At 40.7% G+C, this 25,904-nt stretch overlaps 2 protein-coding genes across 4 annotated transcripts; one reads left to right on the top strand and one right to left on the bottom strand.

Moving 5' to 3' along the window:
- Positions 1–933: 933 nt before the first annotated feature.
- Positions 934–17,650, bottom strand: anln2 (anillin, actin binding protein 2). 3 transcript variants are annotated; one of them, XM_080875855.1, is made up of 24 exons: positions 17,511–17,650; positions 16,607–16,706; positions 16,324–16,491; positions 15,923–15,997; positions 15,081–15,265; positions 14,770–14,862; positions 13,746–13,830; positions 13,030–13,239; positions 11,399–11,709; positions 11,173–11,264; positions 8,258–8,387; positions 7,691–7,826; positions 7,245–7,433; positions 7,029–7,155; positions 6,804–6,852; positions 6,059–6,112; positions 5,946–5,978; positions 5,838–5,862; positions 5,229–5,335; positions 4,737–4,790; positions 4,173–4,259; positions 3,450–3,557; positions 2,803–2,951; positions 934–2,289 (listed from the first exon to the last, which is right to left on the bottom strand). In XM_080875855.1, the coding sequence occupies exons 2-24, from the start codon at positions 16,698–16,700 to the stop codon at positions 2,133–2,135; spliced, it is 2,718 nt and encodes a 905-aa protein (XP_080731981.1). In that variant the 5' UTR covers positions 16,701–16,706; positions 17,511–17,650; the 3' UTR covers positions 934–2,132. The 3 variants fall into 3 exon arrangements, with proteins under 3 accessions (XP_080731981.1, XP_080731982.1, XP_080731983.1); XM_080875856.1 differs by having other exon boundaries at positions 5,838–5,859; XM_080875857.1 differs by lacking the exon at positions 13,030–13,239 and having other exon boundaries at positions 935–2,289.
- LOC308392685 (monocyte chemotactic protein 1B-like) lies at positions 17,001–25,591 on the top strand (the record flags this gene model as incomplete). The annotated part of the gene is made up of 4 exons (XM_080875858.1): positions 17,001–17,035; positions 24,905–25,140; positions 25,233–25,359; positions 25,495–25,591. Exons 2-4 carry the CDS (start codon positions 25,077–25,079, stop codon positions 25,589–25,591), a joined length of 288 nt encoding a protein of 95 aa, XP_080731984.1. The 5' UTR covers positions 17,001–17,035; positions 24,905–25,076.
- Positions 25,592–25,904: the final 313 nt, after the last annotated feature.

Below are 25,904 nucleotides of genomic sequence, written 5' to 3'. Positions count from 1 at the left end.
CTCAAACAGGCCTTTGAAGGGATGGTGCCCACAAAGAGAGCTGGGCATGTTTTCATTTCATTTTATTCATCTTTGCCTTTACCGAAATTACAGAACAGAAATTTTCTATCACACCTTCCTGCCTGAAATTACTCCAATTGATTCATGTTTGGATGAGTGGTTCTCAAGAAAGTTGCAACACACATTGTTTAAAACCCGGCTCTGCTAAACAGGCACAATCACACACATTCTGGGAGTTTGTCCTTATAGGTGTCCTTTCTTCAAGAGCATATTTTATGATGTGTTTAAGGTCAAAGTGTAAACTGTGGCTACAAAAGCAAAACAAACCTCTGACGCACTCACATTTCTCTAGTAAGACTTCAAATTTAACGAGCAGAAATGGTTTCGTTCGAGCATGTTTACATAGCTGTAATGAATAATGAACTGGCTTCCATCTGTACTGATCTAATAGACCAGTTCTACATTCCTGCCCCACAATCTAGCAAAGCTCTGGCAGGCATAATGCATCGCCGCCCTGCACCCAGAGGATGAGGCTGCTGACACAGCCGTACGGCCGTCCTGAAAGCTCAATCACGTGACCCGCTGCCCCTTGTTGTTGTCATCACCTTGAGCACCGTAACACCCAGCGGCGCCTCCACCCAGAGGAGCAGTGGGACGAACAGGAAGTCTAATTCTAGAGTACTTCCTGTATGACATTCCTGACCTGAGCAGCCTTCCTGCCAGATTCTCTTAAGCGCCCCATGTATAGCAGGTTTACGGCTGAAATGGCTACTTTTATATGAATACATGAGCAGGCGAGTAATTGTAGTAAAACCTTTGGGGATCTGTGCACAGGCTTTCAAATATTTTTTGCATTAGTAGGAAAAATGGTGTTTATTGTTAATAATTGGTCATTTGTTTAAAAATCCCAGTCTGTATCATTTAAACCCATCAGTCAGAACACTTTTGTAGCAGTTATACTTCATTTATTTTACCGTTTGGCTTCCATTAAGTGCATAGAATGAGAGTTCACATCATCAACATTTAGAATAAAGTGACAGAGATGGACAATAGCAGAACATCAGGCAGACAGCATTCATTGCAACAGCGTGTCAGGGGCCTCCCCAGCTGAAATACACGTAAAATATGATTTTATTTATCTGCACTTGTAATGCAGAAGACTGACACTTTTAGAAATAAAACAGATGCACTGACTAGCAGTTTCATGGCTGATAACTGATGACATTCAGGGTATTTATACACATTTTATCATTTAGATTCATTTAATTTATTCCCTCTTGTGTGCCAGGAGGAGAAATGCATGCATACTGTATCCAAACATATGGATATATGGAGGGTAAACAACAGCTACTGCTCTTACTAAAAGGCAGATTGGCTGATATATTTGAACAAGACCAATACAGATGCTTACAGATTTACCAGTATTTGATTGATTATGATATATGTTGGTGCATCCCTGGTTTTCAGCACGACATCATATTAAAACTAATTATATACAGACTTCATCTCCTGTAGATATTCCATAGAATTCCACAAATTCTTTGGAAAAATCCCAAGATGATTATCTGTCAGTAGAGAGGTCTGAACGCCTGCCGAGAATAGATTTTACATTACTTACTCCCATTCAACACCAGCCAAAATTAATTCTACAGTTTTAATTATTAGTGTTTCTGTCCATTTCAAACACGAAATCCCAGATTACTACAGTTAAAGATTTATACCTGTATATATTTATTAGTGTCTCTATATAAATTTTAGCCTTCCCATTTAAATGATACAAAAAATACAATCTGAATCCAAATAAATGCAAATTATAGCAGAAACATATATGAGGGTATAAGGCAAGAGTCATCTCAGATACTGAAAGTGCCCTTTATTATTACCAGCAGAGGCTGAAGCAGCTGATTGCCACAAAAACATAGATATATATATATATAAAAAATGTAAATACTCAGATAGCTGTGACTTGGGAACCAAACAAAAGTGTTTGGATTCAGGTTAAAAAGAAACACATACAAGGAAAAAAAAAAATCTCCCAAAGATAAATCAACGAGACACATGTCAGCGAGGCAAACACTCTGAGATGAAGAGTAAACCCTGAAGCACATCCCAGCAGGTGTCTTAGTGATGTGTTACAGTATACTCTCCCTCAGGTTCCCACTGCTGGACGTGTTTGCCTGCTGACTCTCTGTTTGGGTTCGATTCCACGTGTGAAAGTCCAAAAGAGCCTGGTTGAGCTTCTCCATCCAGTCCAACCTCTCCTGCTTGGTGTCTGCCGAAAACCAACACCTGAAACAGGAAAGGCCTTCGTCAGTTTGTGTGCAGCTATTAGTGTCCAGCCTCCACCCAGTGAGTGGTGTCACCGAAAGGTGTTTCCCATCAGCTGTCAAAAACACAACACCCACTGTGACATCACTAGCTGGGTGCAGCCAGAAGAGCAACGTCATGCGTCATGCTCACTGTAAACAAATGTGGAATAGACTGGCTTAAATGTGTAAACCAGTCAAACAAAATTAATCAGTGAGAAAAGTAGATGAGCTCAATTTTGTGAGCAAAGCCTTAATTCTCTTAATTTTTCCAACAAGCAAGCAAAACGAGCCATCATGCACAGAACAGAGGTCCTGACAGTTAAACCTGAGCTTTTCCTGCTGGATAAAAGTGAAAAAGTCCGTTTGCAGCTGTGATTCACACTGAAAGTAGGCTGACAACAACACATTAAACACTTCGCTCTAATGTTCCTGTCTGTTTGTGCAAGCAAAGACCTCATTTTCAGGGAGTCGGGGTCGTTAAATTCCTACTTACTTGGCTGCGGCATCCTGGCTGAGGTCTTGCTCCTGCTGCGATACGCTGCTTACCAGCTCAAAGGTGAAAGGTCGAGCACACAACTCCCTCTTGACAGGCCTGACGCACTGACTCTGTGAGCTGGAGAGAGAGATGCTGCCTTCTGCCTCCTTAGAAGTTGAACACAAAAGACCGATTTAAGGTCACTGATGGCAACAATTAAACTTGGCCAGTTACAGGGTACGCCCTTCAGAGTCGCCTTCTCATGAGTGCCTGTGCAGGTGGTCAACTACACATTTAAGTTGCTTACCTTGCTAGTTAGAGCCACAAACAGCAGTCCCTAAAACTAATTATTCACGTTTTATTAATGTAACAGTTTCTTAGATTTAAAATGTCAGGGTGCTAACCACTGCTGATTGGAGCTAGAGCTGAAAACAGAAAAGTCCGTTTAAAAGTTTTGACACTGCAGCAAGCAGGCATCGCAGTAGCACAGTCATAAACTTCCACTGCGAAACCTAAAAATAGCATCCACCCCCAGAAGCTACTCAGACATGCACAAGAAGATGACACTGAAGAGATGGCAAAATTTAAATCAGATATGCTTTTTGATTTTTATGGGCTGGAACTTCCATATTTCACATCTATGTAATAAACCTGCTCGTTCATACCTTTGTTTCTCTGTCATTTGGATAGTTCCAGTAGTACAGGTTGCATTCCTCCAGGACAAAAAAGCAGCGATGCCAGACCCCATACCCACTGATCAACTCGAACATCGTCTGGGAACACAAACACAGCAACAATGCAGTGAAAACAGGCGTTTAAATTTAGAGGAAAATGATTTGATGTGTGTAAAATTTAGCTGAGGCAGGATCTGCACTCCCTGCAATGTGACTTTAAGAAACTGAGACATGACTTCAATTTCAAAATTTTTCCCCTTTGATATCTGGAACATTAATGTGTGCCTGGCACTTTGTCTTTGATTTGACTCACTGGTCCAAATTATCTGATGCTCACGCAACGAAGGCTTCAAGCTTCCAGATCACACTCGTGATTCATCTGCGTGGCTGGCTTAGAAACTAGTTGTTAAATGGCATGAGAGAATTTTTTCATTTTCAGACAAAGCGCTTAAGCACAGTTTCAGGAAGTCTCCACCTATGCTAACATGAATCATAGCTGCCAGCTGGAAACAGGAGTTTTTGTTCTGGTCTGCAGCCTCTGTGAGCTCAGCATCGTGACACTGAACCAGCTGCATCTGCTACAGAGCGGCAGACGGAGTGTGAGTGAGAATGGAAGAATAAAGTAAAACACCCAAGAAAATATCCTGCTAAGATAAATCTCTCTGTGACATACTCAGGTTTTTCTTTAATATAAAAATATATAAAATTCCTGACCAGGAAGCCTTGGTGCTGGACGTCAGAGTGGCTCTTGCTCTCCAGCTGCAGGTAGATGTTGCCCTCTAGAGGGGAAAGAAAGGGCACCTAAAGCCAGAAAAGGACAGGGAGGGGCACACAGTGTCAGACTGGCAGGATTTTAAATGGTGGTAACAGAAAACAGCATTTCAAATACATCCCAACATGCTTTTCTACACATAATCTAACAGATGACCGGCAGTGGTCACTTCGACAGCGAATGCTGCCGTTTTCCACGGAGTAAAGATAATTTCAATCTGCAGGAATCAAGAATATAGGAGAGAAATGTAAGAACATGTACACTGACTACACATGCAGTAATATGTATCAGCGAGTTGAGATCACTTTATGTCCTTAAGAACAAGTTTCACATTCAAAATGGCAACATAATGGATAGCCTTTAATTTCTGAGATTCGTTCAAGTTCTTTCTTATCTAAAGTGACAGCAAAGTTATTTACAAATAACCCTCGAAGGTTTTTATGAATTATGAAATAGGTGAGTTTTCAGAGAGGTGGAGGGGTGACAGAATTGTGAAAAAGTGAAACCTTTTCCTGAAATTCATCTCCCAGCAGCCTCCTGACTTTGCCATCCAGTTTCATCTGAGTGAAAGAAGCAAGAAAAGAGGGGGAGGGACACAGACACGTTACATCACCAGTGGGCCCGTGCATGTGTGGAGTAATAACAAATCAAAAGGGGGAAAGCATGCGGGGTGGTGTTTGCAGCACTGTGCTTCTTCCTCTCAGGCAGCGGCAAATCCCAAAGACAGTGCTTTTATTCAGCTGCATCACTCAATCAGCAAATTCACATTTACACAACTACACAGACAAAAGAAGCTTCCATTTGTATTCATCTTATTTTTTTACTTCTCAAGCTTTCAAAGACAAGTTTCCATCGCCAAGTCCTATTTCTCTTTACCAAAACTCACATTTCCACTAGGTTCCAGAGTTGCTGAATAATAAAATATTTGTAAAAATGTTGAACAGGCTTTCACCAACAGTCCTCCTCAGTGTTCACCCCAGCAACAGACACAATCTTACCTTATCCAGGGGGAATTTGCTGTGTCCCAGTGAGGCAAACATGATCTTATGAGAGCCGACCAGACAAAAGTTACTGGAGCGACGGGTGATGAGAGGAGGAGCAGCAGCTGAAGGAGCAAAAGCAAAAACATGACTAATGTGCAACACTTAGAGCTGGAAGTATATCACCAACCACCATTATAACCATCTTTGTGCCAGTTTGTTCAAAGAGTGAAACAGGACGAACTGAAGCCTCATCGGGGTGTTTATGCTTCAAGTCAAGTTTATTGATATTGCGCCAAATCACAACAAAACATAAGGCACTTTATATTGTAAGATAAAGACCCTACAATAACATAGATAATAATACACCCCAATAAGCATGCACTTACAGCTAAAAATCAAGTTCAGTCTAAGACTTAACAGTGAACTTCATGAAAATAAAATTTAGGATCCAGCTAAAGAAATACTAAAGAAAATGGAAACTATACTCCAACTGAAGCCAATATAAAACATTTTAAGGCCTTTGGTTATAAATATGCATTTAAGACATTTGAAGACCTGTAACCATGCTGCTCTTTATGCACTGACAAAATAAAATAAATTAGTGACCAAAATAAAACAACTTACATGTTGAACTGACGCTGGATCTCTGCTGGAAAATAAGACAAATGAATAAATAAGAGTAAAACTCAAAGTATAACCACGATTTGATGAAAAATAAAACTGAAACCTCACCGTGAGAGTGTTCAGAAGCTTTCTTGGAGTGACCTGCACATGAGAAGGCAACATTAATGAATTTAAACATTGTATATATAAACATGCAGTGAGCTCAGAAATGACCAGCTTACCCGTGGCTTGGTGGAGGCCCGCTCCATGGTGCAGTTACTGGCTGAGGTTTGGGACTAGATGGCAGAAAAACAACATAATAAAAATATAAAGTAATTTCAGTTTTAGACAACAACACTCCACATTTAAAATCAACACAAACACAAAAATAATAATAATACATATTTTACACATTTGGTATATTGAGCAGTAAGAAGGTCATTAAAAAACAAATCACTAGGCCTAATGCAGCACACCTTAAACTGCCTTTAAAACCAGCACACACCCAAGCAAAGGGCAGCCTAACCAGAGCCTTATACAATCCTGCTGCTAATGCTGAACGACCACAGCTGTTCAACTACACTCCGATTACTGATAGGCATTAGTTAGTCTCCCCTGGCTTCAGAACTTATAACTGAAGTAAATCTCATGAGCTGTCACATAAAGAAAAAACAGTGGCTTCTGTATTTAGGTGGGAGGACTCCAGGACGGCCCCTCTCCCTACAGGATCGCCAACTAACAGCACGCCAGCTTACAACAGCCTTCCATCAGATACCACAGAGACATGCCTGCAATGCTGCAGCAAACAATCCAACCAAGTCTCTTCAGCTAATCCATTAGATACACTACAGATGTGTGTATTACATTAGCACATCTGGCTGCAACATCACCAGTTCACAGTTAACGCACATGAAAGGTTTATAATGATTTAAAACGTGTATAATGTAAATAGTCATAGAAAATGAAGCTCTATAGATTGTGACTGACCAGGCTGTAGACTTCCACATCAATTTCAAAGGATGAGCGAATATCCTTCCTGAAACATTAAGACGAAGCAATGCAATGCATTAGGATACTTTGCATATCAATTACCAGAGTCACAAAATGAGAAATCAAAATGCTGTTTCAGAGCCGCAACATGAAACGTCACATAAGGTCAAAGGCCACAAACATTTGTTCCAGTTTAAGAGTAGTTGATGAAATGCAGCTTACATAGTGACAGATGTGGGGAAGGAGATGGTGTCTCCGTTCTGAGCATCTGCAGCTGTGGCCAGAGGGGTGGCGACGATGTTGCAGGGTCCGTAGCGGATAAGAACAAAAAAGTAGTGACTTGGTCGACCTAAATGACAAACAAAAACAACATCGTGAATGTTAAGAGTGAAGCCATTAAAAACCAAACAAAGGCAGAAATCTTCTCAGCTGCGGTACCTGCACGGTTGTGTGAGGAGCAGACATATTCCACCTTGAGCGGCAGCTGGATGTTTGTGATGCTGACAGTGCCTCTGCAGGGCTGCTGGGAAATAGATTCACTGTCCTCCACTGCTGCCTCTCCAGATTCTGAGCTCCTCTCCTCCTTCAGTCTGGCCACCTCAGCCAGCAGGGCAGAGCGCTTCTCACCTGAAACAGAAAATATATCATAAATGCAAGGAAGACAAAATAGATAAATATTATAACATATCAGCAAAGAATTGACAGTTGTGGATATCACACTGTCAGTTTTGACTGGTTCCTAATCTTAAAGACCAATGAATGACCAATAACGGCTGCAGAGAAGAAGCTTAGATGACAGGAATGAAAGTGGCTTATGTGAAGAAGCATTCCTGACTCTATGCTGAACAAAGATGCGGTGGTTTAAAATCTTGCAGTCTACATACACGAGACCAGCAGCAGTTTCTCGGCTTCGGCCTCCTCCAGTGAGCCTCGCCCGTGCTCCTCATCCGTACAGCAGTTCAGGGCCTGCAGCGTCTGGTTAATCACAGTCTGCAGTTTCCCAGCTTCTTCATTAAGAGCCTGGACACAATCGACCAAACCCAGAGCATCACTGATACATGTAACATATTCAAAAGGTTCCACAGTTTTTGGGGTTCTCACTCTTTAAGAAACATTTTGTTGCACTACAGTTCCAGATACAAATAACATAAGAGTGTTATGAGGGGCGATCACGTTCGAAAGTATTAAGTTCCTCTGCATAAAAGTCTCCATTAAAACATTCCACATGCTTGAAATTTAGACCAGATGAATGTCGAGTTAAACATAATTTCAGCTTTTTAAATTCATTGCTCTACTGATTTAGTCCTGCTCCATTTGTTGAAATGGAGAAAGACTTCAAATTTCTGTTACTCCCTGTGTAAACTTCAGGACAGGTAAGTTGTTGGACAATATTGAGCTTAGCCTTCCGTAATATCAGTGTTTTTCTAAACTAGTCAAAGCAAACTACACACCGTTATTTTCTCCTTGATGTTGACAGGCGGTTGAGGCTTGGGCGTCTCTTCAGCCCGTCTCTGAACCCCCGGAGTGACGCTCTGAACGATGGGAAGCTTACTCTGCCTTTGTGTGCGGTAGGCATCGATGCTGACAACCAGAGAACAAACAAACATTAACATAAGGATAACAATGTTTGAAAAACAATGTGTGAGTGCTGGCACAGTTCAAGAGTTCACAGAACAGTGTGGGTAAAGCATCATGGAGCTTTCTGAACATGCACAACATGTAGATTTGATTCGTTACACATTAGGCACCAACAACCCCACCAGACTGCTGAAGAGCACAATCTCATGTGTTGGTGCAGACTGACTCAGTCGTTTTTACTAACAGACCTCAGACTGTGCAAATGAGCCCACTGTGAGATCTGATAATGATATTATTGCAGTGTAACTGCTGTAAACTGATAAAATGTTCATGATCCTGAATTTGGATCAGATAGTTTTTTTCTGTTTTAATAACTTGGAGGAATTATCCCATTTTATGAGGAACTAGAGAGTGGTGTAAATGTATGGAGATTAGTGACTACTGCCAAGGCTGTACCAAAATACAAACAAACAAAAACTTCTATCCTTTACAGCACAGGGGTCCGTTCTTCGTACCTCGCTTACTACATCCAAGATCAAATCATCGCGCTAACTCTGAGCTCGCTATTCCGGTTCTCCGAACACACCTGTTGTTGACGATTAGTATAGCTGGATGAAGTAATGTGAGATCACTGGGTGGCTTAACAGGGGCTACGCATCGATAGTAGAAACATTGATCGGCAACCCTTTGATTGGTCGGCGAAAATGTCGAAGGAGCGCGCTCAGTATTTTTCGGCAGCAGAGCAAGAACTCTTGATTGAGGGATTTCAGGAGTTTCAGAGTTTAATTAAAACGCAAGGGAACACTGCAAAGGCTGCAAAAGCAAGGAGAGAGGGCTGGCAGAAAGTTGCTGACAAATTAAACTTGTAAGTAATTTAATAATAATAATAATGGATTGGATTTATATAGCGCTTTTCAAGGCACCCAAAGCGCTTTACAATGCCACTATTCAGTCACTCTCACATTCACACACTGGTGGAGGCAGCTACGGTTGTAGCCACAGCTGCCCTGGGGCAGACTGACAGAAGCCAGGCTGCCATATCGCGCCATCGGCCCCTCTGGCCAACACCAGTAGGCGGTAGGGTAAATTTATTATATTATATTACATTATATCCTCTTTCACATTAGAGCCACAACAGGACCCACTAGAACATGGGAACAAGTAAAAGTGAAATATAAGAATATTCTACAGAATGGTAATATTTATCACTTATATTGCTTTTAGTCTCTTGAAAAGAGACCCTGAAATAATCTGTTTGTTTATAACAGCAACCAAGAAAAGGGCAGAGCAAAAAAAGACAGGTGGTGGTCCTGCACCCCCTCGTCAACAAGTTGGTTAAGTAAATAATACCCTCACGGGAAAATCGATATCTCTCAATGAGCACACTGTCGCGCTGAGCTAAAGGATCCTGTCTATCCCGCAATATACGCTGAATTCTGGAAACTCTCCTTATCAATCTTGCACCTTCCGCAATGGGCTGCTCGCGTATACGGACAGGACATGGCTGCGACAGACTTCCCAAATCCACCTTCGCTTTTATAGCCGTGGTCATCTTGCTTACATGAAGTAATTTACTATTACTACTCTGAACTGTGAATTACATCTGAAATAATCAAATACATGAAATAGAATGATTAATAGTATATTTCCCTTTTTTTTAGGAAATGACCTGTATGTATCTGTATGGAATCAATAAAAGGATCAAGTACTGCATTAACTTTAGTTACATTGATGTTATTTATTTATGGTAAAACAGTGGTAAAATATCGCTGTTGCTTTCGTATAAATGAAGCGGACATACCTGAGTGGCCGCGATCTAATCTTGTTTACATAAAGTGAGCCTGCTCCCGAGCAGGTTTACGCTTTGTTGCTATGACAGCAAGTCCCGGATGAGCTTCGGGGAACCGAACGATCCAAGATCACACGAAATCGTCAACAATCAAATCCAGCTAACTTACTTAGCCAGGTACGAAGAACGGACCCCAGGTGTCAAACTCCAGGCCTCGGGGGCCGGTGTCCTGCAGGTTTTAGATGTGTCCTTGATCCAACACAGCTGATTTAAATGGCTAAATTACTTCCTTAATCATGTGATTCAGGTGTGTTGACCCAGGGTGATATCTAAAACCTGCAGGACACCGGCCCTCGAGGCCTGGAGTTAGACACCCCTGCTTTACAGCTTCAGAGCTCACTTTATATTTTATGAGCCAACTCTGTAAGCATCTTTTGGAGTATCTCAAAGCTCTGAACATTTGGGTTTTTAAACAATTTGAACACAAATGTATTACTATTACATTTGTGCAGCACGGTGGCACGGTGGTTAGCACTGTTGCCGCACAGCAAGAAGGTCCTGAGTTCAATTCCAACATCAGGCCGGGGTCTTTCTGTGTGGAGTTTGCATGTTCTCCCCGTGTTTGCGTGGGTTCCCTCCGGGTACTCCGGCTTCCTCCCACCGTCCAAAGACATGCAGCTTGTGGGGATAGGTTAATTGGATAATACAAATTGTCACTAGGTGTGAATGTGAGTGTGAATGGTTGTCTGTCCCTGTGTGTTGGCCCTGCGACAGACTGGCGACCTGTCCAGGGTGTACCCCGCCTTTCGCCCTATGACAGCTGGGATAGGCTCCAGCGCCCCCCGCAACCCTGAAAAGGATAAGCGGAAGCGAATGGATGGATGGATGGATGTATTACTATTACTCTTTACGTTTGGCAACAGTTTGACTGTGAAAAGATAACAGCTGGGATTTATTATAACCTGTATTTGTGTATGACCATGTAACTGCTGTGATTACCTGTACAGGGGAGCAGATTCAGCAGGATGGGCGCTAGTTTCCTCTGGTGTCAGGAGCAAAGGAGGGATGGGCTCCTGGCTTGCGGCCAGTCGCTGTTGTAGGAACATTAGCACACATGTCATAAGTTGTGTTGTTTACAGGGCACTCGTTAATGCTGTCTGCTAGTGGAGGACACCAACTCTTTCAGCTTCTGAGTGTAGCTTCTATAGACTGGAATAAATCTTACCAGTGGGGTGACCACAGCCTCTACAGACTTGCTGAGAGGAGAGAGGATGCCAGTGGGAGGAAAGTTGAGCAGCTCATCCCTGATGCCATCAACCTTATCACTCTCATCACTCTTCTCCTCTTTGGCCTCTCCCTCTTCTTCACTTTTTTCCTTCTCCGTCTCCATCTTATCGTTTTCGACGGAGCAAGCCCCAATACCACTGTCGTGATCCTCAGGGCCTTCCATCCTTTCAGCATATTCGAGCACCTCCTCGAACATCTGATCGATAATTTCACCAGTGTTGGTCTCCTCACGAAAGCTCACTTCAGTATCTGAAAAATATCACAAATGTATGAAATCACTTTGAATCATTTTCTGACACTTCAAATGCTTCTGTGCAAATAGCAAATCTGTGTTTTAGACATCAAACAAATCATTTCGTACGTTCTTCTCAGCACAGCTCTGATGAAATAATTGTAATTGTTCAATCTAGACAAAAACCACCCGTGTATTTGTGCACCATGGACCAATACCATAATCTTTCAAAACATGCACCTCATGTCCAACAGACTCTTTCACCCGTGAGTTTCCACCTCTCCTAAAGTGTCCTCAGGTGCTCACACTGCCCTCACCTGACAGGGCGGTTTCTGTAGAGGTATTGTTGTCAGACACCCCTGAGCTGTTGATGAACTCGGGCTCCAGAATAAAGGAAACCTTCTTTGAGCTCTCTCCTCGCTTGTGAGTGTCTTCTGTCAGACTAACGTCAAGATTCACCCTTTCATCGACAGATTCCTGCCCCACCTCCAGGTGATCAGATGGCTGGATCTCTGCTGAGGTCTGAGCTCCATCAGCCTCTGTTAATGCGCCCTTGGGCTTTACCACAGGTTGTGCCTCATCTTCTAGATTTCCCTCTAGTCCCGCATGCTCATTTTGTTCATTTTCAAAAGAAGTAGGCAATGCTCGTTTGCCTCCATCTGAGCATGTGCTGTCTGACTCTTCTTTTATACAGGCTGTCTGGGTTTCCTTTGACTGTTCAGCTGCATCATCATCGTGACTGCATAGTTCCATTTCTTTCTGCTCTTGTTTTATTGTAAGAACATCACTATCTGCTGTAAGTAGACCCTGACTACCTTCTTTACATGACTCCATGCTCTCTTTGTCTCGGTCTAAAGTACACTTCCCTCTCATTGAGTTTTCTAAACAGCTTTCTGGTTTGGATTTGTCATCTTTTTGTATTTCAGAACAGCCAGCGGTCTTAGTAGAGACATCAGAACGTGGACCATCATCCTGGATGTCAGTGGGTTCATTTTCATCTGTTTTCTCTTTGTTCATTTGGGATGATTCCCCTTGCACGTCCTTCACACATGCTTCGTGTACTTCATCTATGGCGGATTCTTCCTCCATACACACTGTGCTTTGAGGATATCGCCACATCCTTAACTCCTCATCTGTCGATGGTTCAATCTCCCCGTCACTACAGCACGAACTATCCATCTTTTCATCGTCTTCAAAGGCCAGCATGTCAGAGCTACCCTGTTCACTTACTGTGGACTCCTGTGATGTTTCCTTAACGTTTGACTCATGTGGAAGAGTTAATTCAGAGAAGCTTTGCTCATTAGATGCAGTTAAGTCAGACATGTTCTGATCCTCACCAGAGGGGGCTTTGAAGAAACTGTGATCCTCGCTAAAAGAAAGCTTTAACACAGTTTGGCCCTCTGGTTGTTGGGGACCTGGCTGCTCTTCTTCATTAGCAGACAGAGCCTCTTGCGTCTGTCTGGGTTCTTCACTGAGAACACACCGTTTCTGCATTCCAGTCTCTGAATAAGCTGCAGGAGCTTCAGAGTGACCGGATGTCATCTCACCTGTTGAGAAACAGGAGTCTCGCATCTCATCACTACACACCTTTTATAGCTTTATACTTGTTAAACCTTCAGAGCAGTTACTGAACATACTGAGTCATTTATATAAAGAGCACAAAATCTGTACTGATACTGAAAAGAAATACCATTTTAGATGCGAAATGAACTTGCAATTAAATTTTTTTATTAATTAAATTTGCAAGATGTAATCAAACGTGCTCTATTAGTCGCATTATTCCTAATTATTGGTTACATAACAGACACAAGAGTTTACAAAATATTCTGAAATGTAAAACTTTTCTCCTTAAAAATGAGGTCAGACGAAAACAAATTGAACAAATGGCAAGTGGCCTGAGATTACATCCCTGGTACATAAGTGCTGTTCGAATGCGTTTGCCCCAATACAGATGTTGCATATGAAGTCCAATACTAATTAGAATTGTTTTTGTTTCACATTATAGAAAAATATATGCTTCAATTTTAAATCTAAATGACACCCAAAGCCTTACCTGTCATATTAAGAGATGCGCTGTCTGCATTTGTCGTCGGAGGTTCAGTGAAACTACCGTCTTTCACATCAGCGACACCTTGATCCTGCCAGAAGATCAAGAACAACAGGATTAAAGAATAAGAAGGAGTTTTATTGACTATAATGATACTATGTTGATGACTACATACAAAAGGAAATAAAAGTTCAGATAAAAACAAATTAATTTAATTAAGGGACAGTAAAATTGTAAAAGAATTCTAAAAATTAAAAATCATGAAATATAAAATTCACAGGAAGAAAAAACAGCCCCTAAACAAAGTGAACCAAGAAAATATTGACAGGGTGCAATAATGCTGAACAGTGCAAGTCTGTACAATCTTCAAATGTACAAGAAGTGCATGAATCCACCACTGCACACCAAACATGACCTTTGTTACCGCAGTGACAAGCCAACATCCCCAAAACCATAGAAGAGAAAAGAAGGTGCAGAGTAAGGAATGAAATTCTGTCTCCAGCAGTGCTTCAAGACATATTTAATCAACTGATCTCTGCCCAAGTCTATGTGGCCCATAATACCAGGTGACTAGACAACGCAGGGTTTTACACTACTGACTCACATCCCAGAGGCATGTGGGAGGCCACTGCACTCTCCTTTTTGATCTAGGAACACTGGAGGAGGGACCTGAAGGGCCACAAGGAGTCCTCTCCTGTTTATATAAACTGTCATGTTAAAAAAATCTATGAAAACCAACAGTGAAAAATGAAAAGTACAGTTTACAAAAGCTATAATCCACAAAAACGAGTTAAAACCCGAACAAAGTTTTAGTCAAAGCAGGACGTGCCGAATTCTTGTTGACACTGACTGTGTGCATCAATTACTATTTACTGTTTCACAGCTGTGATACTAATCCACACTGCTATACTTGATGGCAATTCAAGCACGAAGCTTTAATTTACCCATCGATTTTAAAATAACAGATAATAAACTATGACAGTTTATTATCGGAGCTCTGTAGGTGGAACGTCAGGGTCTGAAAACTCACCTCTGCTAAAGCGGAATCTGAGCTGCTCCGTTTCAGCCAGGCGTTCTCAGCAATGGGCTGAAACGGCACCTGACTCAGTTCATGCTCCCGCTCCTGACCAGTGAAAATATATCAGATTTTAGACATTTATCACAAGCATAATCAATTATCCAGTATTTCAATATTACAAAAAAATTATTTCTTTCTATGTTTTTTTTAGTATTAGATTTAAATAATAAATAAACAAACAGAAATAACAAATTTCCCCCCTTAAGAACCAGCACATGGGAGTGTTGAATGTGCATTTCAGTGATTAAAGCTGTTAAACCAACCTGGCGGATGCGAGAAACCTGCTTTGAGCTGGGTGTAGTTGAGCCCTGGAGTTTTTGTTGGATGACTGATACAAAGCTGGAGCGTGTCCGGGGGTATTGGTTGGCGGGGCTTGGGGTGTTGGTGGGGCTACTCTGGAAAGAGGCCATTTTGAATCGCTCCATCCGCTGATTGAACTCTGCCTCACCTGGAAAATATTTCAGACAGTGTTTAAGTCAAAGGTGGGGTACTAAAGACCAATTACCTTAAATAACTCTAACAAGGTGGAATGATGGCCTTAAGCTTTTGTTGGTTATCAAATTGAACCAATGAGCTAAATTAATAGAAATAGTGCATGAGAAATAGACGCTTGTCATGCACATCCTCCCATAACACTGCATAGATATAATGCAAATAACAGTAATGCTTTAAATATAAAGTAACAAAAGAACAAAAGAAAATATTTGTGAATGGAAATGACAGCAGATGATTGGAAATCAGCTACTGCTCAAAAACAAATTATTTAACTCTGAGTTAAATCATTCCATAACTCATGTTAGCCAGATGTATCATAAAAAGAAACACCTGTCATGTTCACTACTGACATACAGTCACTGCACATGTTGTGTTATTTTAGATTAGAACTTAGCAGCTGGGTGTTGCAAACTCAGGGACGGGCAGTAAGGCCAATGTCAGGACTGAACTTCAGTCTGTGTCCCTCTGTAATACACTCTAATTAATGGAGTCATTACAGTAAGCAATCTATTTAGGCTTCAGTCTTTAAGACTGAAATTGTTTGTAGTTAGTTAATAACAGGTGATGTTGATAGAGAGGTTTTTGAAGGTGTGCTCATATGTAATCTCACCAAGGAGAGGCTCTTTGTGGCCCTTGCTGTCCCCGCCTGGATCCGAGAGGCACCGCTGTGCAGGAGGAGCTCCTCCTAAAATACAACACACTTTGTTACAAACTACAGGAATGATCCAACTCCCACACAGTCACTCGGGCTCAACAGAAATTACTCAACATCTTGACAGCAGGTCTTATCTTGCTTGTAAATAATCTAGTTGACTTTTGATCTGCTATCTGAAGCATTACCTGAAATGCTGCCAAAAAACAGAGAAGTTTGTTAGCTACCCAAACAAAGCCAGTAGTGCAATAAATTCCACCTTTGTGAAGGTTTTGTCACAACTGTACTGTACAGATCAGTCAAGTATTTTGTCACATATTCAGCATGCATGAACTTGTATGCAGAAAACAGTCATTTACCATCTCTTCTCTGGGTGAGCTGTTGAACTCGTGACCGGACTGAGGGAACTATTGGTGTGTCGGGTTTGGTTTCAAGCTCTGCTCGGCGTCCAGAGGAAGATGCTTCAGGGCAGTGGTTCTCCTGACCGGCCGCTTCCAGACGGCGCCTCTTCTGACTGTCATTGGTCTCTGACACAGTAAGACATAGGCGACAGGCATAAGGGACTCCTTCTTGTAAATATATGTATATTTTGTAAATATAAAGAAGAAGGAACCTTGACATTGGTTTAAGCCACAAACAAACCTGGTGCTGAGCAGTTATTGTCCTCTGAATCCGACAGCGGTGCTCTCTGTCTCTTCAAGCCCATATTGTTGCCATTTTCCTCACCTGCTTCCATATCGAGCTTCAAAAACATTAAGCACTGAATAAGTATTTTTAAGAGGTCAGTTTCACTGATTTGAAGATAAAACTCGAAGACCATGAACAGATTTACTAAAGAGTAAAGCGGTATCAGCTAGCAATAGTTACTTTCTCAATAGAAACAAGCCACATCAGAAAAAAAAACTGATCAAAATCCAAAGAAATAACTGCATGCCAGATTGAATCTAGCTTTGTAATTTCAACAGTGACTAATGCCTTTACCGATTTTCCAAATAGCCGCCATATAACCAAGTTTTATCCTGTCTATGGCCATCAAGCTTCACTCCCGACCAGGCCTGCTTCGAAAATCAGGTCAGTAAACTCAGTGACATTTATCTGCCTACAACAAAGTTAAATAAATTTGCAAAATTAAAAATGTTCTATTATTAAATGACACAGATTACCGCAGCTAAAACTAAACGTGAAAACGCCCCGTTTCAGCTTGGCTCGTTTTTAAAAACAAAAACACTGCTGGCTGATTGGCATCGCTCTTCAGCGAAAACTGAAGCATTTACTTAACACAGCGACAACTTAGTTATCTACGCCAAGTTTTTCTTCTCGTCTCCGAACAACCTGTCACGCTAAAACATACTAGATTAGCACGCTGAACGCATCCACACCCTGGGTCAGCTTGGCTAGCTCTTTTCAAGCTAACCTATCTAAAGTTAATGCTAGTTTAGCTTCCAATTAGTTAACTTAATCAACAGAAACTTAGACCGGTAGCTCGAGTTTGTCTCTATATGTTTTGTTTCTAAATGGCTCCCCCCCCTTTTTTTTTTTTTTTTACCTGAGAAGATATCCGTAAGAAAGTACAGGTGTTACACGGGACAACCTTAACTAACAGAAACCACGAAACAGTCCTCTCGTTGTTTGCTCTCTTCTTCTAACTTTGAATTTCAGCGGGTCTTCTGACGTCAGAGGAACGAGCGATTGCAGTACCGTAAATATTCATAAAGAGCCCCGATCTGATCTTTGCCGTGCGGCTCCTGTGGGGCGTTAAAATCTGATACTGCGTCCATTCTCCAGAAATAGTAGATGAACTCTTTTAGTTAAATACCCACCGATGATTATTTACATATTTGTTTTCCTACTAGTTGATGTAAAAACGGCTTTTGTGGAAATTAGGTGTTTATATTACGGTAAAAACAGAGTAAACGCGCGGACGGTTGCTGACTTTGGTAAATAAGGTTGTAATAAGCTTTCCCTTCCTGGAAGTTATGAAGTGTACCACATCTTTGCTGTTACACAACTGTCGTATATATTTAGCTTAATATGATCTCAGAGCTCGTCTCTAGTATGTTGTCTGATTGATATTGTTGAGGTTCCATTTAAAATATCTAAGCTACACCTATATATATGAACAGCGTTTAATTATTATGTGATTTCTCTGTTTGATGTCCTGCAGACAGCCAACTCTGTTGTTAAATATTATAAAGCTCTATGACATACATGCAACGAGTAGTTACAAAAATGACCAGTAGGTGTCGCAGATTGCTTTCAAAGGTAAGGCTTGGCGAGCATCTTTGTAACTTTCAGAAAACTTCATACTAGACACAGTATAAAGCTGGTATGAAGGTGGAATGAATGGAATGAATCTCAGCATCATCAGCTAATGAATCTGTGCTACACTTGATGTAACCTGACCATGAGCATCACAGCTGCCGTGCACCAGTCACACAGTAGTGTAGTGTAGTGTAGTGTAAACCCATGACAGCACAGCAAACCAACCTGTTTATCCTGCACTAAAGTATATTTGTGCAACCTTTAAATAACACAAAGTTAGCATACCCCAGTTTGTTTTTCAGCATGATTCACAACATACAAAAATGTCACATGTAAAGACCAAATAAAACATGAAAATATAAAAACATGAGGACATATATGTAAAATTTCAGTTGATCAGATACTACTGAGCAGTCCTTACCTTTAAGTGTAGCCTCTCCTCCTCCTTTCCTGTTCTGTCTTTCGTATCTTTTTCCACCTCTGCGTAAAGTTAGTACCGCATCCGTCACTTATGGGCAACTGCACTGGTTCTGGTGATGCCAGAAATACGAAAAACACCAGTGCATGTTATCTCCTGACCATGGTGATTAATACAGGAACATGATTGCCTTTGACATGAAACTGTTTAGGCCCAAATCTTCTGATATTTGAAGGCCTGCAGCAACATGAAACAATAACTCCCCTTAAATGTGTTAAACCAAAAGCAAGAAGCCTGTTTTAAAAATGTAAGGAGGAGAAAGTCCAGATCTTTGTTTATATATGTAGGGAGAAATTGCCAGAAAAATAAATGCTCTAGTAAAGTACTGATACCTGAAAATTGAACTCAAGCACAGTAACAGAGTATTTGTACTTTGTTACATCTCACCTCAGCACGACAGTAGTGAAATTTAAAATGGGCAGAGACAAAGAACTCTGAATTGAAACGATGGCAGTAAAAGTATAACTTGCAAAGGAGAAATCGTGTAGAATCATATTTGTGTGCAAAGTAAGCGAGCTTCAAAGTCAGATGCTGTTTGCTAAACTCCACCCTGATGGTTCAAATCCATAAAACGCAGCACCCCTCGGAGCAGCAGACCATAGAAATCATGGGACCTATTTCTAACGGAGCCTTAGGTCCACCCTGCCCTGCTACACCAGAACTTGGGATTTCTGCTACTCTAACTACCAAATTCCACTTTAACCCATATGTTGAATCAGCAAATGGTGAAGATGTAGCTTATAAAGTTGATAATAATGCAAATTAGTTGAAGTTTCTAAATTATTTCTCCTCAGCAGTTCAGTATGACTGGATTTAAAAGGGAATTGTTGTACTTGGGTGAAGTTATTTTGGCGATAGTCAGTTCAAGCTTTTCTCTATAGTGAAAAGCTCTTTTTTTCCCTTGTAAAGTAACTTGCTCCAAGAGCCGACAGCAAACCAGTGACGTGTGAAATGATTCTGCTGACAATGCTTCAAATGTATGTTTTTCCACACTTACACTTTGTAGACAGTTCCTGTGCACTCACAGCGCACGTTTCCAACCGCAAACAGTGAGTTACATTCATTTCCTCCCACCTCGAAACTGATTGTGGAATGAAAAACCAAACCACAGACGGACAAATGTTGACCTTTCCATGTAGGTCCAGTCAGACCATCTCTTACACAGTGAGAAATATACACGAGCATATTATAATGAAGGAATTAGATATTTGTTATTGTAAAAACGAATCTGATACAGTACGTGGTTATAAACAAATAACCCAGTAATTTATATGACTGTACACAGACTTTGTTTTAAAAAATAAATAACCCTTTTAAGCTACTTACATTTATTTAAATTGAATTTCTGTGTCTTTTCCTCCATGATGAATGCACTGCAGTGTTATAAATATCACTTCCTTGTCCCCGATGTCTGCAGCATAAACCCAGGGAACTGAATTTGAGTGTGAAGTCAGTGAGGTCAGGAGGAGCAGAAATGGGCTCAGAAGCAAAATATCATGAATTTGAAGCTCTACTGAGGTATTTTATTTTTCATTTTCATTCTATCAAAGGTTTTATTTTTCAATTTAAATCTTCTTTGTGATAGAAAGTCTAACAAGGACACCCAGGAGAGGTTAAGGTAGAAACTGGAGGTGGCTGCAGTAATGGCCTAGCTGAGCACCTGAACGGAGGAAACGCAGCATTTGTTGATGTGCATGGGTTCTAGAGTCCAGGTAGACATTTTCCTCAAAGGATTAAAGGGAAGCTTAATATTTACAGTTAGTTTGTCTAATTACTTCTGACCAGAAATATTCCTAAGCAGTTAATTTTCAGGGCGGATGGAGAGTAAGGATGAGGATCCAAATGCAGGAAGCCAACTTTACCTGAAGGTGAGCCTTGAATATGACGATTAACAGGAAGACCAATATAACAGATTATAAAGTAAACAAACAAGTTGACCCTTCACTTAGAGTGAAACCTCAGCAGAACTTTGAACTCAAATACATTCACCAAGAATTAAAGACCCCAAACTATGAAAATGAAAAATTATTCAAGTTATGCAACACTCTCTAATCATGTACTAGAATCATGCACTACTTTAGCTCATTACCTGTAAAATGTAAAATGTCACTTGTTGAGCTTTTTGAAACGTTAAATATGAAATTACCTGCCACTTTTTGAAAACGTTTTTTTTTAACATAAAAAAGCACTACTCTTTTTTGTTGTTGCTCACTCCAGTTCTGTTCAGCTAGCAAGACTAAAGTACTGAAGAAGTCAAAGTCAGCTTTATTGTCAAAAACCACATGTACAGATCATACACAAGCCACGGCCCTCAGAGTTACACTAAAACAACAGGAAGATAAAAAGATCAATACAATCTTATATAAACAACAGTGTTCAACACAGTCCGGGTGTTTGTGGGTAAGAATTTGTGTGCAAGTGTGGTGAGGGAATCAGTGAAGGGCGATGGTGAAGGTTCAGAGTTTCTTATGTCTGGGGGGTTCAGGGGGAAGAGGTGAATGCAGGTCTGGAGTTCATGAGAGTTGAGAGGGACAGAGCAGGGAGAGAATTCAGCATCCTGACAGCCTGATGTATGAAGCTGTCTCTCAGTCTGCTGGTTCTAGCCCGGAGGCTCTTCAGTCTCCTTCCCGATGGCAGCAAACTGAAAAAGTTGTTGGACGTATGAGTGGAGTCACCTGTAATGCAGAGGGCTTTTTGGGTGAGGTGGGTGCAGTAGGCGTCCTGGAGGGAGGGAAAAGGAAATGTAGCTTTTTCTATCAGGACACAGTGCAGGAGCCATATCACACATTGGAATATGAATAACATACAGACACAGACAGTTGATTGTTTGGGCTTGTTCTATCAGATATCTTGAGACCGTGAAGTTCCGGTTTCAATATTTTTCAATTTTTATGCTTAAGGACAACAGATGGAAATTAGCCCTTGGCTATAATCTGGTATGTTTACATTCATGTAATTTTTTTTTACATTTATGTTCATTAACATGCACTGTCCTAAATAAATAAATAAATATGCAGATTGGAATGTGACTTTGTGGAATGTGTCAATTTAAAGTTACTTTGTAAACTGTTGCTGGAATTTTAACCCCTTTATTCTTTACCTGCTTAATTACAGCTGCAGAATATAGAGAACATATATTTTATGCTGATTTCAATTTTTTTTTTTTACATTATCACAATATCAACTTCATAATTTGGGAATTATGTTAATCCAGTATGTAAAACTCAGTTGATAAAGTGTCTTCCCTCATTAATATCCCATAATCATCTGAAGGTGCTCTTACTGTAAGATGGGAGCATTGAAGAACCACATGAAGTGCCAGACGACATAAAGTTAGATGGCAGGGTTAGTGAGTGCAAAGACAGAGTGCTGAAAAAGTCTCCAATGTTTTGGTGACTAAGAAACTCCAGAGTTCCTCTTCTGGAATTAAAATTGTGATGTGGGTTTTCATGGCCTGTAGGTGTAATGTGTAGGTGACCCCATACGTTTGGCCATATAGTATTCCACACCGCCTACCTCCCCTTAAGCCATGTTGAGCCAGGTTGATGTGACTGTGTCTCAAAGAGCCTCATTTGATGAGCAAAGTTTATCTTAGTCAGCACTCTTAGGCTTTCTTTAAGCAGCTCTCCAAAGCTTTGAGGTGTGTTTGGCTTCAATATATCCAGGTTTATCAGTTACTTTCACTATGCCATTTATGTAAGCATTTGTATCACCTTGTATTATTTTGCTTTATTCTTCATTAAAGTTTCATTTCACAAAGCTGAACGACTCCATCAGACAGTGAATGTAAAGGTGTTTTCATGCTGTGGCCTTTGTTTTGGAATTTATAAGTATGCTGGTTATGAAAATGTGTCAATAAAAGCAGTTGAAGGTGAATGTGCACAATGTGACATATTAGGACGTTTACAAAGGCATTATCTGAATGCGGGAAACTTCTCTGATCTGCACAAAAGGTTGCATGAATGTAATGTGGTTCATATGCTGCTAAGAGATGGTGGTGACTATCAAAGCGGAGCCAATGAGATTTGATAAGGGAATCAGAGGAGTCATTGTCATTCAAAGGAATAATACATACATACAAAAAAACACCTTTCATAACAGGGAACACCCTCAGGTGCATTTTTGTAAGTCTCTTCTGTCACTGCACTGGATGAATTTTACTCATCCATCCTCTGCTTTTCTGTTGTGGGGTTCCCTCTAAGAATCCTTTGCCCTTTCTATAATAAGTACAAGTGATGCATCAGAAAGCAATGACATTTAAGTCACTCTTTTATCTTAAAAAACAAACAAAGTTCGTCAGCTAGCTGTATATCTGGACAAGAAAATAGAACACAGTGGTTTCAAACTGTTGATGCGTATGTATTTTGTCTACACGTCATTAAAACACTATACATTTTCTTTTTCACAGTACGTTTTTTGTGTCACATGCATGTGTTTAATGGCAACACGTGTTTCTTAAATTGAGGTTTGCAAACTGGCACGGTTGAAAGTAGGTGCATGAAATGCATCTAAATAGGTTACGGGTGCATCTGTAACCTGGGTTTTGTACACATCTAAAAGCAGCACTGATAAGATCTTGGGAACATCATGAAATCTCCATCACTTCAGTCTGCACCACGAAACATTTGCATAGAGAGGAGAACTGAGTCACGTTGTGCTTGTAACGTAGTTCACCCTGGAGGAGGCAGAAACTTTAGCTGCTATTCTTTGTTTGTAAGCGCTTGGATGAAATTTTTTAGCTAAGAAACCCTGAACTTTGACTTTTTACACAAGGAGATAGAATGGTTTGAGGGCTAGTTTACCCAACAGAAAAGAGGTTCTATATCTGAAAATAGTCATGTTATGAAACCTTCAAAGCTCTCTGCCTACAGAGTACAAAGTGAAAATGTGGTGGAACTGCACAGTAAAAACAGCACAGTTTCTTAGAAAACTCTCGAGTGTTGTTTTTTCCAGTTCTCTGTGGCAACATCACTGAAGTAGAAATCCAAACCAAATATTTCTGCCTGTAGGACCGAGACAGTCTAATCCACAATTACAATAAATTCAGCTCCCATGACACAGAGATTTGACCTCTGAAGCCTCATTTACTGTTTCTTGTTCTGCAGTTAATTTCTAGCCGATATTATAGGCTCTGTGTACATAACCTTAACGTATATTTCCCTCCCTATGTCAGCAATGTTAACAGTATCTAGCAGCACAATCACCGGAGCTGGAAATGAAGCCAATGCTTCATTCAGACTGCACTGCCCTGAGTAATAACATAAGCTTGTTTCTATGATTCAGCCTCCAAAGACTTGCAAATAGAAATAACCACCTTTACAGCAGAAATTATAAAGTTTAAAGCTTGGTAACAAAATTCACAAAATCTGTCCATGAAGGGATTTTTTACATAACTATCCCCTTTAAACTGTACAGAGGTGAATAAGGACACAGCCCATAGCCACTCACTATTAGCCAGTAAATTCATTAATATAGACCTCTTGACCTCATGACCTCTCCCACGTGTGCACAGAGCCAGTCTGTGGGAGTCAGAATTGTGGCTGGGCTGTAAAGGATCAAATACTCACATTTCTCTCAGTGTCATGCAAACCAGTTTAGAACTTTTTTGTGATGTGTGTGTTTTTTTATTTTCAGTTAATTGTCTCTCTCCATTAAGATGAAACTATCATAAAAATCAGAGACTTTTCATTTCAAGTGAGCAAACCTACAAATTTAGCCGGCAATCAAATAATTTTCTTTCTTTCTTTTTCCTCAGAATTTCAGTGGAACAGTCAGTTGCCCCACTTTCACTTGTGTAGCTCTAAATTTGGTACAACTACAGTTAAGTAAGTTTTTATCAGGTTCAGTGAGATCAGTACATGCTGACTAATTGTGGTAAGCATAAAACATCTCAAATTTTAAGCTTTGTGGTAGAAGCAGCAGGAGTTTTTTGACCTCCAGCCGGGCCTAGTGATGGGTACTCATTTGGGTTGTGAGTCAGTCTATTCCCCATGTGCTTGGGGAAACACAACTAATTTTGTGAAAACCACACACAAAATGTCAGGCATGATTGTGATCAGTTTCCTTTGTCTACTAAAACCCCGTAAAAGAACCTGAAAACTAGAGGTAACCTGTACAGATATAAACACTGATTACACTCTCCCCCACTTCCGCTGATTCTAATCTGTCAAATGTCCCCTTACTCTAACTTTCTTCCGCAGTTGCACGAGCGGTGGTTTGAGTGTGCTTTCGTGTCGGGGATTTCTGAGTTTGGGGCGGAAAGGTTGACATCACAGAGATAGAAAAGGCATAGGATTTATATTGGATGCACGGCTGGTCAACATCAGATAAAACACGACGAAGAAGATCCTCCTCATCCCTCCTCTCAGCATCATGAAGACTCTCTGCTTCTCTCTGGGACTGCTGCTGCTTGCAGCCTGCTGCTGTGATGCCATCCGTGAGTGTTTAATCTTTATGACTCCTTGCATTTGTTTGAAAATTTACAGCTGACATGTTGATACTGACTTTAGTCTTTTACCTTGCTCTCAGCGAAAGGCGTAAAGTTCAGCACAGCTCCTGGAACCTGCTGCTTCAACTTTAAAATAAATGCAATACCGGTGAAGTTGGTGTCCTTCATCACCCAGACGCACAGCTCCTGTCCCAAGAAGGCGTACATGTAAGTTTGATATTTTCAAACAGGACTGGTCATGAATAAAGTATAAAAAGGGATATGTGAAGTTTAGACAGGCCGTCTGCAAGAACTCAATCAAAGCAGTGTGAATAAAACGATTTTTGTGTGCATGTTTTGCAGAGTCCACACTGTCAGAGGAAAAAAGATCTGCTACACTCAGAGCTTCCAGTGGGCTCAGGACATGTATCGGCTCCACAACACTGAAGGCAGCAGCTAGCCGCCACCAAGATCGTCAGCTATCAGCTTTAGTTAATAATTGACTGCTTTTTTAAGGCCTTATGGCTTCGCTTTGTATTTGTATTTTCATAAAACTGGCTTAAAAATAAACAAAAAATTTATGCAAGTTCTCTGAAAAGCCTGTTAGACGTTTATGTGACTGATCAGATGTGTGTTAGGTATGTTTTGTGCAGGGCAAGAACTGTAAAGAAATAATAATACAAAAGTGCTTTTTACTCTGCTGCCTCAAGCTCAAAGCTGTAAAAAGATCTTTATAATCTCATTAAATACAGATCTTAAAAAAACTGTCATCC

Source organism: Rhamphochromis sp. 'chilingali', assembly GCF_963969265.1.
Source record: "Rhamphochromis sp. 'chilingali' genome assembly, chromosome: 2".
NCBI classification, from domain to species: domain Eukaryota; kingdom Metazoa; phylum Chordata; class Actinopteri; order Cichliformes; family Cichlidae; genus Rhamphochromis; species Rhamphochromis sp. 'chilingali'.
This window is presented reverse-complemented; position numbering and strand designations above follow the sequence as displayed.

Coding starts and splice junctions, on each gene's coding strand:
- anln2 (XM_080875855.1), bottom strand. CDS start 16,700: ATGGAAGCAGGTGAGGAAAATGGCAACAATATGGGCTTGAAGAGACAG. Junction 16,492..16,606: donor CAATAACTGCTCAGCACCAG/GTTTGTTTGTGG, acceptor TTACTGTGTCAG/AGACCAATGACAGTCAGAAG. Junction 7,434..7,690: donor GAAACTGCTGCTGGTCTCGT/GTATGTAGACTG, acceptor TTTCTGTTTCAG/GTGAGAAGCGCTCTGCCCTG.